Source organism: Salvelinus sp. IW2-2015, linkage group LG14, assembly GCF_002910315.2.
Source record: "Salvelinus sp. IW2-2015 linkage group LG14, ASM291031v2, whole genome shotgun sequence".
Taxonomy (NCBI): Eukaryota; Metazoa; Chordata; class Actinopteri; order Salmoniformes; family Salmonidae; genus Salvelinus; species Salvelinus sp. IW2-2015.
In genome coordinates this window covers 49,055,266-49,071,687 of record NC_036854.1, presented here as the reverse complement: position 1 = coordinate 49,071,687, position 16,422 = coordinate 49,055,266, and the positions used below count along the sequence as shown (strand labels likewise).

At 41.5% G+C, this 16,422-nt stretch overlaps 1 protein-coding gene across 2 annotated transcripts in view; it reads right to left on the bottom strand.

Moving 5' to 3' along the window:
• LOC111973158 (receptor-type tyrosine-protein phosphatase N2) overlaps positions 1 to 16,422 on the bottom strand; it is a 275,436-nt gene that overhangs the window by 98,530 nt on the left and 160,484 nt on the right. For both annotated transcript variants that reach the window (XR_011480953.1, XM_024000412.2), the window contains exon 11: positions 7,918 to 7,982. Coding sequence is in view for 1 of the 2 variants with exons in the window: in XM_024000412.2 (XP_023856180.1) it covers positions 7,918 to 7,982 (65 nt within the window). In the remaining variant the exon portion in view is untranslated. The remainder of the gene's footprint in view (positions 1 to 7,917; positions 7,983 to 16,422) is intronic.

Here is a 16,422-nt window from a genome sequence, read left to right as displayed (position 1 = left end):
ATCATGGGGTATTGTGTGTAGATTGATGAGGGAAAAAAGTGAATCAATGCATTTTAGAATAAGGCTGTACATAACAAAATGTGAAAAAAGTCAAGGGGTCTGAATACTTTCTGAATGCCCTGTATATGATTTACAATTGGTTGAATAATCTGTTGACATGCAGCTCAAGGAATTCTGTGCTCAATAAGTGCCTATCCACATAAGCAGTTTGCAGGTTTTGTAAAAATGTCAATGAATCTCAATTTACCCACCATCTTAATCAGATTGTGGACAGGTAACTGTAAACCTCCAGCCTCCTCCTTTACTGCATTCAGAAATACTGATAAAAAATGACAACTGGTACGCTGATAAAAAAAACATATATTCTAATAATAGTCGTTAATGTAAATGCAATGATTTGAAAATCAKAATGGTGAAAAACTTCAGGGAAAACCTTCAGGGATTATGTTGTATTTTAAGGACATGATACACAATCGCCCACTGTGATGGCACCAAATGTTCAGGTGCTAAAAGCAGACATTACACATTACTACTTCCCCCCTCCCCCAATGTGACATTCTTGCTCTCCAGCTCCAATTTACCTACTCAACAATGCGTGCAACTTTTCATTTAAAACATAACGTTATTACACTTGAATAATGCAACCAAACCATATTACACTCTTCAATAATGCAACAATTCATAATGTGCAGACAATTAAAGGGTTTATTTCTTGTTTATCCACACATTAAATTAGCTTGCACGAAAATAGCACAGCTGGCTAGCTACTGCTAGCTAGTAATGTTAGCATATCAAGCATAAAGGTTTACTCCTCTAATACAAATARAAAAGTACAGTACAGTGTGGTTCATAGTATAGAAAAACCTTCCTAGGTAGCAAGCTAAACAAAATTATTTCTGAATTTTTCTTAGCTACATCGTAATAGCAAAATTATTTCTGAATTTTTCTTAGCTACATCGTAATAGCTGCATCAGCTAGTTCGCTGATACCCATGAATACGGCCACGCAAATGACTTTCAAAGCTGAAATCTAAATTTAGTTTGTCTTCGGTATCAATTCTATTTGAACTATCATTTTATGGGAAAAAACTATGAGAAAAAATTGGAAAAATAAATAATGAAATGTTAACTATATTAATCAGCCCGTGTAATCATCTGCCAGAGAGTAGCTACAATCGGCCCGAGTCCCAAGTAATATATTTGGGCCATATAACTCCCACCGGAATCGGACCGAGCTCAATCTCCGCATCCTAGCCATAAGTAATACTGCCGAAGGCGGGCCAGACTTGGGCCACATGACGTCGGCCGAGTCTGACTCTCAGCCGCGTGCCCCGACTCTCAGCCGGAATCGGCCCAGATCCACTGTGCTAGCTGGGGACTGCTGACGTTGGATAATGTTAGCTGAACCATAGCTAGATACTTCTTAGGCCTACATTACAACTTTAGTGTTTTAAACTTACCTTAGAAAGCAGGCTTAATTTGATCAATATCATGAAAGTCATTACATGAGGTAAAAAGCAAACTGCGAATGAAAAGCAAACTGCTTGCATAGCTAGATTGTATCTTGGCTGGATGATCAGTGCAGTCAAGGGGGAAAAAACACCATTGAGATGGAGCTTTTTTTAAAGCTACGGCATCAATTTCAGAGTGTAACAGGCTTTTACTGCAATTTCCGGGTGAAAACTCAATAAAACAAGTCTCAAATATAATTAAAATGTTTAGACATTTCATTTTTACTGTATCAGTGTTGGGCTCAACACGACAATTCTGTTTACACTGCCCTGCATGGAGGGGGGCAGCTGGGGGCCAAGTGCGAGTGTCGTGTGTGACCTCCGGAGGTAGTTCACAAGTTTACATTACAGTAATAAGTATAGTCTCAGGATTTTGTTCGATACCTCTCAAGAATATCCAACTTTCGTCAATGTAAAAAGGGCCTATGTCTGCATACAGCTGGCTAACCCAAACCTTTGCAACCCTCTGCTCCTGCACCATCTCTCTCTCGCTCTCGCTCTCTCCAGATGCACAGTGACTCATCGACCCCTCCTGATCACGAACAGGATGGGAGGAGAGGAGAGTATGCACAGTCACGAAGCTCTGTGTGCCTTTTAGGAACATCTCTCCATGAAACGGAGGACTGCTTTGGTATCCGTACTACAGGCTGATTCTCCAAGCTGCTGCCTGGGGTGCAGCAAGATGRGTGCACACTGATATTCTCCATAGGATTTTCATTTACTGTCAATGTCAACATTTCACAGCCCTAGCGAAGAACTGATGATAGAGTGCTAGGATTGAGATGAACAAAAACATTGTATATTTTAGGCATTCTACAGCCTCTTTTCTATGTCCCCTCTTGGCCCTCTCACTTTTCCCTGAGAGAATTTTTCACACATTCACAGGAGTGCTGTTATGGAGACACTAACGTGATCTGGGCAGCAATATCATTGGTAAAACATAATGACAACTTAAAAGACTTAAAAAATGCCATGCTTATTAATGAGCAACTGAACTCGAAAATCAACTTCTCAGGTTTAAAACGGCCTATTGATATTAGTCAGAAACATGTATTTCAGTGCCAACATGGACAATAAAAATGTAAGTATATTCCAAAACAATTTTTATTTTTAATTTTATTTATTTTAATAGATTTSAGTAACTGAGGTCATCATGATATACAGGAGGGTTGGGTTTAGATTTTTGTCATGCCCACTTCCCCACTAACACGYGATAATGCCAAGGGAGAATTGTCATGCATGGAGAAACACCTGCAATGAATGCACTCTATCTGCTTTGCTGATTGAGCTCTATCCAAATCGTAGCAGCCAGAACCCCTCAGTGACACAGACCTGCCCCTTACACAGCACCCTGGACTTTTACATAAGACAACACTTCGCCAATGTTATGTTGAAAGAACACTTGGCCCCTAAGCCCTTTTTGGAGTTGCCACTTGCTGATGTGTTCAATAGTGATAACTCGAGTATGCGAGGTGCTTGACTTGGACTGAAATAGGTGCCGGTACAGTGGTAGGCTTGATTACCAACAACGACGAGACGGCCTACAGGGAGGAGGTGAGGGCCCTCGGAGTGTGGTGTCAGGAAAATAACCTCACACTCAACGCCAACAAAACAAAGGAGATGATCGTGGACTTCGGGAAACAGCAGAAGGAGCACCCCACTATCCACATTGACGGGACAGTAGTGGAGAAGGTGGAAAGTTTTAAGTTTCTCGGCATACACATCACAGACAAACTGAAATGGTCCACCCACACAGACAGCGTGGTGAAGAAGGCGCAACAGCGCCTCTTCAACCTCAGGAGGCTGAAGAAATTTGGCTTGTCACCAAAAACACTCACAAACTTTTACAGATGCACAATCGAGAGCATCCTGTCGGGCTGTATCACCGCCTGGTATGGCAACTGCTCCGCTCACAACCGTAAGGCTCTCCAGAGGGTAGTGAGGTCTGCACAACGCATCACCGGGGGCAAACTACCTGCCCTCCAGGACACCTACACCACCCGATGTCACAGGAAGGCCAAAAAGATCATCAAGGACAACAACCACCCGAGCCACTGCCTGTTCACCCCGCTATCATCCAGAAGGCGAGGTCAGTACAGGTGCATCAAAGCTGGGACCGAGAGAATGAAAAACAGCTTCTATCTCAAGGCAATCAGACTGTTAAACAGCCATCACTAACGTTGAGTGGCTGCTGCTGACACACTGACTCAAATCTTTAGCCACTAAATGTATCACTAGTCACTTTAAACAATGCCACTTTATATAATGTTTACATACCCTACATTACTCATCTCATATGTATATACTGTACTCTATACCATCTACTGCCTCTTGCCTATGCCGTTCGGCCATCGCTCATCCATATATTTTTATGTACATATTCTAATTCATTCCTTTACACTTGTGTGTAAAAGGTAGTTGTTGTGAAATTGTTAGATTACTTGTTAGATATTACTGCACGGTCGGAACTAGAAGCACAAGCATTTCGCTACACTCGCATTAACATCTGCTAACAATGTGTATGTGACCAATAACATTTTATTTTATTTGGTAGCCTACTCATTTTGGGTGCCGGTACTGTTTATATTTAGGTGCAGGATCGTCATAATACTTTTTAGCTAATATTCTATAAGAGGTGCAGGAACTCAAGCAGTAGAAAATGTGAGCTGCCGGTACTCAGTCCCTATGACCTCCTGCCCAAGTGAAGCACTGAGTCTGTTTTGGACAAAATGAAAACAATTGAGATGATGTGCACTTGTATCCCAATTGCCACTTGTCCATTTTCTCAAATTCGAAACCCATTCGCGAGTATCTTGTCACAACGCAACCGGTTTTGTAACATGATTCCCTATGAAACGCTGCCAGACAGATAGATAGTAATAGATAGTGAGAAAGTTGTAAAACATAACGGCACCGAAGCACACACGTCACACTCGTCAGTGACTCGATGGCTTGCCTGCTTAATGCGCCTGCTAGCTACTACTAGCTAGCTTCATTGACAAACACAGATGGAATTTAGCTAGCCAGTGATTTTGGGCACTGATGAACAGTGTGTATCTTGTGCTTTATTTTGGTTAGTTTGACAGCTTGCTGATGAATGATCAAAAATCAGTCCTGCACAGCAGTAGACTCGATACTGTCTGCAGTGCACTAGCTACTAGTTTTCATGCACATTTGTTTAAGAACTACTGCACTAAACGCCTTAACTTGATGTAAAATTGCGTGGCAAAAATGGCAAAAATAATGACTATTTTCTTGATTTATCTTCGAAGAATTCTGACTATTTCGAGGAAGCGTTAGTGGCTATGTTGTTGATACTGTTTTTTTGGTCTCTCCTGAGACACCGCAGCAGCTACAGTGTCTCAACAGGGACAAACAACAGTAACTGCCAGAGTACGATAACACACCCACATTGAACCACACCCCCCCAAGACTGAAATCAACATTTTCTTAATCTTAATGAGCATCACAAAAACACATGCAGAATCTGTGATTTCAATCGCTCTTTAAATTGTGTTTTGTTTTTGTGGTAAATGTAGCTAATGAGTCGCAAAACAAGGACATTTTTAAGAAAATGGGTTCTATAAAATCTATAGGAGGACCAGATATTGTGAAGTCTATAGATTAGGGTCCAATCTCCTCACTTTGACATTAGCTTATCTTGGTCAACATCTTCTGCAATCGATGTCCGTGGTTTTTAAGCCGTTTTGTCATTTGGCCCCATTTTTAACAAAGTCAGACAGGGTTAAGACGGAGAGGCTATGGCTGTGTCCTAAATGGCACTGTGTTAAACTATAAAGGAAATAGGGTGCCTAGAGCTCTGGTCAAAGTTAGTGCAATATAAAATAAATAGTTTGCCATTTGGGACACAACCTGTGTCAGCTCCACTCTCGATACTCTTAATAACAATACCAGGTTGGTTGGTTCCATGCAGCTCCACTCTCGACTACTCTTAATAACAATACCAGGTTGGTTGGTTCATGCAGCTCCACTCTCGATACTCTAATAACAATACCAGGTTGGTTGGTTCCATGCAGCCTCACTCTCGATACTCTTAATAACAATACCAGGTTGGTTGGTTCCATGCAGCTCCACTCTCGATACTCTTAATAACAATACCAGGTTGGTTGGTTCCATGCAGCTCCACTCTCGATACTCTTAATAACAATACCAGGTTGGTTGGTTCCATGCAGCTCCACTCTCGATATCTTAATAACAATACCAGGTTGGTTGTTTCCATGCAGCTCCACTCTGATATCTTAATAACAATACCAGGTTGGTTGGTTCCATGCAGCTCCACTCTCGATCCTCTTAACAATACCAGGTTGGTTGGTTCCATGCAAGAGGAGGCACACTCCAACCAGTCTCTGTAAGCCTGCGCTACAGTGTAGGAATCCTCCAAATTTGATTGCGACAGGATATAAACCCCATCACATCTAACTTGTTGTGTCTTTATTAACTTAATTTCATTTACTTTATTTGTCAATGTATTCAGTTATCTACTTAAAACTAGGGCACCATTTAAAACTTGTGTTTTGCAAGCTAATGCATAGTTACCGACCCATGCTTTGGCATCTAGCTGAGGTACACACTAATAACAATATATCAGCGGTCACCCCATAAATTCACCAACTAATAGTTGTGCTCAATTCCATTTAAACTAATGCATTCTGAGAGCACTCTCCACAGGCACTCTCAGCAGCATGTTCTGCCACCGTTTTCAGAAAATGATCACTCTGTCGCCATTCAGGGACTAAAAACCACTGGGATGAATTGAGCCTTATTTGGGTTCGGACTATGACAATGCCAATACAGAAAATTAATAATTCCAGGGCTTGTCTCTCACTGTACTTCCCTCAAATACACATTTTCTAATCACACACACACACACACGGACATGCACAGACACAAACGCACAAACACACACGAACACACACCACACGAACACACACACACCACACGAACACACACACACACAGCATTTGATTTCCCACTCCTGAGGTAAAGGATCTCTCCCTCACTCCGGTTCCCTATAATTGCAGCTAATTATCAACAAATAGGACAAATATGACAAATCACAGCCCTCCGTCACTGTTTGCCTTGTGCTTTCTGTGTGTTGGACAAGAGTGAAGATGGAGTAAGAGGAGAAAAAGATAGTCAGAAAGATAGAGGGCAAGAGAAAGGGAGAAAAGGGTAGATGAGGCGAAGGAAAAGAGGACTTAAAAAAGAGGGAGGTAAATGCGTAGGCATAAGCAAGAGATTCACAGTAGGATTAAATCAATGGAAAAGAGAATAGAGAGTGTGACAAAGTCCATAGGAGGGATTGATCCAGGAAAACGGTCCGGACTATGTTACCCTGTTGCTATTGACGACGGCAGCAGCCCACACACAGGCCACATCCATTTAGTTCCCAGCATGCCTCGCGATGATCTTCATGGCTCACAGTGCCACCGCTCTCTGTCTCATTTCCGTATAAAAAATTCTAGGAGGGCTACAGCCCATCAATGGCTGTTTGATTAGATCCTCACCTTCCCTACACGACTTATGAATATTTATTAGCAGCGTCACCATCGAATGAACGCACATCTCCCCTGCTCTCATCCCGGCACTCATCTTAAGTATCTTTTTGGACTCCTCTTAATTTTTCTTATGAATATGTCACAGCCAGCCATAATGTCTAGCCATAAATTGACAGCTCTCCAGATAATCTGCTTATTGTTCCTTGTGTGCTATTTAAAGTGTCAATTTTAAATTTTTCACACTGCAATTTGTCTTGTTGTTCTTTATTCTCCATGGGAACCAACAACCCTAAGGAGGACAGGAAATGAATACAGAGGATGTGTATCAAAGCGACACAGTTAACAGGAAATACATTTTTGCATTAATTTCAGCTCATAATCAATGTCTGGCCGCATAATGGGGGCCTCGTAAAGGATGCAGGCGGTATGGATGGCCAAGCTGCCATATCTGGAGCCATATCACTGGAGAGAGCCCAGTGTACAGAGACACTATGGTTTCTATAAGATCTGGGAGCTTTCAGGTTTGGTTAAATTCCTTTACAATGAAACATGATGCATGTTGGGTGTTGGATGATGAGCTCAGTATTCTCTTTAGGGACTTTACGTGGTAAGATCTAACTATACAATATCACACAAATGCTATTCAATATACAGCCTCAGTTGAATACCATTGTAATGTCACATAACATCACATTCAAGCAATCCAGCATCCGGATGACTCCCAGATAAAAATAATTTTTGGGGGTCAGTTCTATACTTTGTTCGACACCGATATAGTCAGTGTTGGATGTTCACAGCGCAGAAATAGAGTAACTAGAAATGGCAACCCCATTCAAGTCAATAATTCTATGGTTCCCAGCTTGAAACAGACGATGAAACAGGACTTACATCACTGACACCAGCCTCCAGGATCTTCACACCAGTTTCCTTCTCCAGCTGCTTCTTCTGCTGAACTGCTTGGGAAGACACCAGCACAAGACCAGAGTTGTGTGTGAGTGGAATTAGTCAAATAAAAGAAACATAATGGCATGAGGAAGTGGAAAGTGAAATGAGTGAGTGGAATGAGTTGTGTGTAAGTGAGGAGAATGAATGACGCAGAAGAACATGTTTGACCGTCTAATTCTTGAAGGGAAACAGGAGAGCATGAGCGAACGAGTGTGTGACACAGTGTGAGTGAAAATTAAAGATAGATAACCACACAGTGATTCTCTCACAGTTTATTGCAAAGTTTTCACCCAAAGGTCTTTGTCAACATGTGACTTCAACTCAAACTCCAAACTCATCAGTGACCAGTCAAAGTTTCACTTACTGTTGGCTATGGTACACATGAAAGAGTTCGCACAACTACCCTACAGATTTAGAAATGTTCTGCAACAACAGGGTGATCAAGTTAAGATCCTACACCTGTACATGACCACAGAATACCCTACAGTACAGTGTCTAGAATCGAGTACAACGGAAATGTTCTTGTTACTTTGCTCTGAAGATGATTAAAATGGTTGTAAAGTGGTTTATGAGCAAGACCTTTGCACACTGTCAGCTGCCGAGGTACATATGTAAGATCTTAATTTGATCACCCTGTTGTTGCAGGAAGTATATTCAAGGTTTAAAAAGGCTTCTAAAGTTTGTAGTTGTTACTTTAAAATGTCATAATTGATTTGCCCTATAATTTTTTTTTTATCAACTCCTCCAAAATGTCCATTCATAATTCACACAATAATTCACATTTCCTGTTGCTGCAGGACAATTTTGTCTGCTGTGAGAAACTGGTCAAATTAAGATTGTATATCTGTACCAATGAATGTTTAATATTCATTTGAATGTAAAAGTGCTAGTCGATGTACTGCGTAATTAATTTCTCTTGGTTCTTGCAGTAGTTAATAGGATCACAATATGAGTTTGATCCATACATCTATTAAAGTATGCCCCCGCTAGTTCTAAATGCAATATTTAACAAAGATATTCTCACACAAATCAAAGCAAGTGGCATGCAACATTTAAGATCATACACTCGGCAGACTTTTTTTTTTTTTTTCTGTGCGTGTTTAGCCTTTGATACACTCACTTTGATGGATACATTTATATTGAAAAACAAAATCAAAGGGGTCTTATGCCAAATTATATGGTGAAAAGAGAAAACAGAGTATAATTTGAATTGAGTTTGTTAGCATGTGAACTGGGAAATAGGGGGAAAAGAGAAAGAGGGAAAGCCAGAGAAAGAGAGAGGGTCCTTTAAATCCCATTTCCCCAGATTAAGGGTATGCAAATGACCCTGAAGAGCTGAACCTTACCTCACTCCAAATTCTGCAAGGGCCTGTTTAATTAGTATTTTAATCAATTCCAATGATTCCACACACTTGGCAATTTATGCAGCATTCCATATAATTAAGCACGTTACTTTAGTGCCATGATTAGGAAGGCTAATTACAGCCCTCTCTCTCTCCCTCTCCCTCTCAGTTTATTGTCCGACATCCCACAAGCGCTGATCACCCTATCGTCTCATCAGCGATCACCATAGTGATGGCGACGTCTTGAATATATAGTCAGGACTTATGGAGTGAAGTCTGGCGGGAGGAAGGGGAGTAAAATAATAGGGCGGATCCATTCAGAGCACAGATATCCACTAGGCCAGCAGGCATCAAGCAAGCTACAGTACAGTTCATTAGAATGTCAACACAAAGATTGCAGAGAGTATAGAAAATCAGTTGTGGYGAGTAGCAGCCATCGTGGATCTGTGGATCTACCTGTTGTGATTTAGGAGGGTCAAATGAGGAAGCCATCTTGGTTCGGGTGGCAGGTAGCCTCGAGGTCAGAGCACTGGGCCCATAGAGGTAGATAGAGGACTCATCTTTATATCTGTGCCATTGTAGCGTCTGTGACAGAATGGCCAGCGCCATTGAGGCTACAACCCATAGGAATCCCCACCCAGTTGACTACTTTGACTACTTTAAAATGGCGGAAGAATGTTTGAAGCCCTCAATGGCGCTGCACATGCTTAAACAGCCTTTTGTCCACAAGAGGCCTCTATCATTCTCTATGGTTGGGCCTGTAACCGAAAGGTCACTGGTTTTAATCCTGGAGCCGACAAGGTGAAACATCTGTCGCTCTGCCCTTGAGCAAGGAACTTAATCCCAATTGCTCCAGGCGTGCTGGACAAGGGTGACCCTATCCATGACCCGTCTCCCTGCGGGAGTCTTAGGGGGAGTTGGGATGTGCAAGAAACCCATTTCCATTACACACTTGGAACAATGAACACTTGTACAAGTGTGTAACAGGACAAATATAAGCACCCCACAAATTATTATTATTCAACCTGGTGGTGCTGGTGTTATTTAGGAGTGGGTAATAAGGCAGCCATCTTGGATCAGTGTGTTATTTCGGAGGGGGTAATGAGGTAGGTAATTAGGGCCAGCAGGGTGGGAGGAGCGGGGCAACAGAAAGGTCACGCTCAGCATTTAGTCTTWAGGAGGACCCCTCAGGGAGCTGATCACTTCGGTATAATAAGAAGTGGAGACTGCGTCTAATATGTCTAACCGTTGTTTTCAAGGTAATCTACTCACGTTCAGATACTCCGATTCATGGACCGTCTATATCCAGGTTGTATCCGGTTTAAACGGATCAACATCACATGCACACTAGCACTCAGTGCACACAGGGATTACCGGGAGCAGCGACGACTTCATCACGTCATCCAAAAACATGGCAGACATTAGATTAATATAAAATGTTAATATTTTCGGCTGTGTGATGAAAAAGAAGAAACGGCTTCAGCAACAATTATTTTAATAATTCAATAGATGTTCTGTGCACAAAGGTGATGACTAAAGTGTCTTATTAGGAATTTTAAATCAAACTTCTCTATGTGGCTATCTAAGGAAATTTTGTTTCTGGGCCTGGCATCTGTTAAACTGCAGTAACCAAGAAAAACTGTAGGAAAAACTGTAGGGCCAGGGTTCTGGTGCTTCTAGACCAGAACCCTGGCCCCTTGGAGCTGTGGCTGAGTAGAGAGCCAGTGAAAACATTGAGTAGAGCCTGACATCAAAACACAGTCTAACTTCTGTCTGCTGGCAGTTTGCCTGACAAGCTAAAAGGACATAGCGAATGCTAAAACCAAAGAAGCCTGAAGGTCACTATCTATCTCTAGTTGAACTTTCAACTCATCGAACTCATGTACCCAGCTAGCACATTTGGTTCTTTAGGAATTGTGGGAACGTATGCTTTTGTTTTCACATTGGTTGTGGGAACGTAGCAATACATTTCATGACTGGTAAAACAAAACATTCTGAGAACAGTAGTGGAAATTTGCCTGTTCTGGGAAAGACATTTATAATGAGTATTTCTGTAAATTGATGTGGCTCTCTGCAAAATCACCGGATGTTTTGYAAACAAAACATTACTGAACGTTAACGCGCCAATGTAAACTGAGATTTTTGGATATAAATATGAACTTTATCGAACAAAACATACATGTATTGTGTAACATCAAGTCCTATGAGTGTCATCTGATGAAGATCATCAAAGGTTAGTGATGAATTTTATCTCTATTTATGCTTTTTGTGACTCCTCTCTTTGGCTGGAAAAATGGCTGTGTTTTTCTGTGGCTATGTACTGACCTAACATAATCGTTTGGTGTGCTTTCGTCGTAAAGCTTTTTTMAAATCTGACGTTGGCTGGATTCACAGCTTTAATTTGGTGTATTGCAGTGTGATTTCATGAAAGTTACATTTTTATAGTCATTACAGTCTTGTTTGAATTTTAAGCACAGATAGGACACATGGAAATTCATTTCCTTAAGCATTAATCATGCAAACACATGTATTTTTTATTGTGACACAGCATCACGGGTGACCCGTCATTCAGGGCAGGGAGTTCTGTTTTAGCTAAAAGGGGGGGGGCTTACCTGTTTTTCAAGCCTCTTGGCTGCTGCCATAGAGTTACATTAGAAATGCCCATCCAAGAAGGCTCAAGGTCATTGGCCACAGATATAAATGACGTCAAATCACGTTATATCTACAGTAGCTTTGATTGGACTATCAGTCATCATCATGAATCAAGTCGCCAATCTACTGGCAAATCCTTTTAAATCCTTGTCATATGAAGAGAAATAATGAAGAGAAATTATAGATAAAACGTATCGGTGCTCATTGGCCATTGGACATAAACATTTCACAACAAGTTGGAAATCACAAATTCAACAATGAGTGGTTTGGAAGGAATCAGTGACAGTGGCTAACTTCAAGCATTGCAAAGAAATCACTAGCCTGCTATTCAGTGGAATGGCTGTGTGGTCCCAAATCTGGGATTAAGTGTCTCTTTTCCAAGTTTAAAATGATAAARATTCAACATTGGCCATGCTGTCAATGAAGCATGATTTGTGCCGCGCTCAAAACAACTGTTAACTCGGAACTGCGGAAACTTGACTTCAGTGAGTTCAAGTCAACTGGGAAATCTGGAAAACACGAGCTCCGACTGGGAAATACGTTCTGAACGGTCATCCAACTCGGAATTGTAAATCGGAAACAGGCTTTAAGAAACACATGGTTATCAGAATGTTATGCGCTAGCTGGGTAAATAAACTCATCATAAAAAGAAACGTCCTCTCACTGTCAACTGCGTTTATTTTCAGCAAACTTAACATGTGTATATATTTATATGAACATAACAAGATTCAACAACTGAGACATAAACGGAACAAGTTCCACAGACATGTGACTAACATAAATGGAATAATGTGTCCCTGAACAAAGGGGGGTTCAATGTAACAGTCAGTATCTGGTGTGGCCACCAGCTGCATTAAGTACTGCAGTGCATCTCCTCCTCATGGACTGCACCAGATTTGCCAGTTCTTGCTGTGAGATGTTATCCCACTCTTCCACCAAGGCACCTGCAAGTTCCTGGACATTTCTGGGGGGAATGGCCCTAGCCCTCACCCTCTGATCCAACAGATCCCAGACGTGCTCAATGGGATTGAGATCTGGGCTCTTCGCTGGCCATGGCAGAACACTGACATTCCTCTCTTGCAGGAAATCACACACAGAACGAGCAGTATGGCTGGTGGCATTGTCATGCTGGAAGGGTCATGTCAGGATGAGCCTGCAGGAAGGGTACCACATGAGGGAGGAGCATGTCTTCCCTGTAACGCATAGCGTTGAGATTTCCTGCAATGACAACAAGCTCAGTCCGATGATGCTGTGACACACCACCCCAGACCATGATGGACCCTCCACCTCCAAATCGARCCCGCTCCAGAGTACAGGCCTCGGTGTAACGCTCATTCCTTCGACGATAAACGAGAATCCGACCATCACCCTTGGTAAGACAAAACCATGACTCGTCAGTGAAGAYCACTTTTTGCCAGTCCTGTCTGGTCCAGCGACAGTGGGTTTGTGCCCATAGGCGACGTTGTTGCCGGTGATGTCTGGTGATGACCTGCCTTACAACAGGCCTACAAGCCCTCAGTCCAGCCTCTCTCAGCCTATTGCGGAGAGTCTGAGCACTGATGGAGGGATTGTGCGTTCCTGGTGTTTCTCGGGCAGTTGTTGTTGCCATTCTGTACCTGTCCCGCAGGTGTGATGTCCGGATGTACCGATCCTATGCAGGTGTTGTTACACATGGTCTGCCACCGCGAGGATGATCAGCTGTCCGTCCTGTCTCCCTGTAGCGCTATCTTAGGCGTCTCACAGTAGGGACATTGCAATTTATTGCCCTGGCCACATCTGCAGTCCTTATGCCTCCTTGCAGCATGCCAAGGCACGTTCACGCAGATGAGCAGGGCATCTTTCTTTTGGTGTTTTTCTGAGTCAGTAGAAAGGCCTCTTTAGTGTCCTAAGTTTTCATAACTGTGACCGTAATTGCCTACCGTCTGTAAGTTGTTAGTGTCTTAACAATCGTTCCACAGGTGCATGTTCATTAATTGTTTATGGTTCATTGAACAAGCATTGGAAACAGTGTTTAAACCCTTTACAATGAAGATCTGTGAAGTTATTTGGATTTTTACAAATTATCTTTGAAAGACAGGGTCTTGAAAAAGGGACATTTCTTTTTTTGCTGAGTTTACATGAGAGTTCATAATGTGCATTATTTGGCAATAGTAATTGTCCACAGGGATGCATGCTTGGCCTGGGCTTTCTGAGATGTTTCAAATTCTRTGTTCCTATAGCTAGAGTCATTTACAGAATAAACACTTACCCAGATTAAGCGTATTCCTCTTATGCTCTTATACTGCAACCTTATTATTCATTTTAACATCCACAAATATTTGACAGACTTTGAAAACTGATGTCAAGTCTCATTTTCAAGTTGTTTTCCCAGTGATTTTAATGAGCAGTCGTCTGTGTCTCCCTGATTTTATTTCTGATATGCAGATTTCAGCTACCCAGCTGTTCACATAATCGTTTTGGTCACGCTGTCTAATTGCCCTGAGACAAATTAAACACAAACACACACACCCAAAAATATAGCAGCTTTAACCTCTAAAGCTTAGCATCTAAAGCTATGTACCCTTAATGTGATTACTAAAAGGTAAAGTGTTACCACAAAACATATGCGATAGAAAAGTCAGTGCAGGAATACATCATTTGAACTGCTGACTTGAGTTGGAGTGAAGGCCTTGGGTTGGAGTTGAGGACAGTGGAATAATTGAAACACAACACATATTAGAACGTCATAAGAAGCGGCCTTTCCTCACAGCCTCCAGCCGTGTCCTGAGAAGTCAAGATGTCTGAGTTTTGGAAAAGGAGATCATTTAAATCAGTAATCTGATGCCTCAATGTCCTTGGCCAAAAGGGTTACTCGGCTGTCCACATAGGAGACACCTTTGAAGAACCCTTTTGGGTTCCATGTAGAACCCTTTCCACAGAMGGTTCTACATGGTATTCAAAATGGCTCTACCTGGAACCTAAAAGGGTTATTCTATGGGGACAGTGGAACCCTTTTTTTCCTAAGTGTACACTGTACCCTACACCTCAGTACAGATCTAATGATTTTTCAGAACAATATTCAGGCATTGCTCATCACTGATTCTGACACAATGACTATGTTGAAATTCTACTGTTCCACACATATTACTAATAATTGGATGCTATATAGATGAATGCTATATAGATCATAGTTAGTTAGGTTTGCATTTTGAGTCGGCACAGTGACCAGCGTTGTTGGTGCGCTGATGAAACAGGAAGGGTGGATGACAAAATGCATATTTCACGACCCTCTGATTGATCTTTTAATACTGAATATGCATACCCACCCCTCCCATTTTCCTTCTCCATCCGTCTTTCCTTCCTTCCTTCTACTGCTCCTCAGGTCGTCTATTCAACACATCTATCTTTACAGCCATCTCTCCGGGAAAAAACAAATGAAAGTGTTTATTGCGGAGGAGGGAGGGATGACACTAACGCCTCTCCWCAGCCGTTACCCTTATCAGCGGCTATCACTCCAATATTAAAGCTGCCACTTTCCCCTGCTGCAAATATGAAGGCTGTCTGTACATAGCTATCTCCGAAAGAGAAAGAGAAGGAGAGTGAGAGAGGGGGGYGYYYYYYYYGGGGAGATGAGGATCTAGAGAGGGAGGGATGGATGCATCCGATCCTCGAGACAGATAAGATGCATCTCCCACTGTTTATTTTTCAGTCAAAATCAGGGGGATGAAATGAAAATAAAAATATCCCAAGATCTGCCTCTGTAGCACAGACAAACAAACATCTCTGAAAGGTTACACATTTACTGTATATTGCACATTGTACATACAGTACTAACACCCCTTGATTTTTTATACATTTCATTGTGTTGCAGCCTGAATTTAAAATTGATTAAATAGAGATTTTGTGTCACTGGCCTACACATACAGTGCCAGTCAAAAGTTTGGACTCATTCAAGGGTTTTTTCTTTATTTTAATAGTAGTAAAGACATCAAACTATGAAGTAACACATATGGAATCCAAAAAAGTATTTWWWWWAAATCTCTCTATATATTTTATATTTAAGATTCTTCAAAGTAGCCACCCTTTGCCTTGATGACAGCTTTGCACACTCTTGGCATCAAATACAACATATATTTTGATTTGTTTAACACTTCTTTGGTTACTACATGATTCCATATCCATTATTTCATAGTTTGATGTCTTCACTATTATTCTACAATGTAGAAAATAGTAAAAATGGATAAAAACTATTGAGTAGGTACAGTACTGTACACACACCATAATGTCAAAGTGGAATAGTTACAATTATACTTAATTTTGTTTTACAAATTAATAAAAAATGAAAAGTTTAAATGTCTTGAGTCAATAAGTATTTAACTCCTTTGTTATGGCAAGCCTAAATAAGTCCAGGAGTAAAAATTAGCTTAACAAGTCATATCATAAGTTGCATGGACTGCATGTGCAATAATAGTGT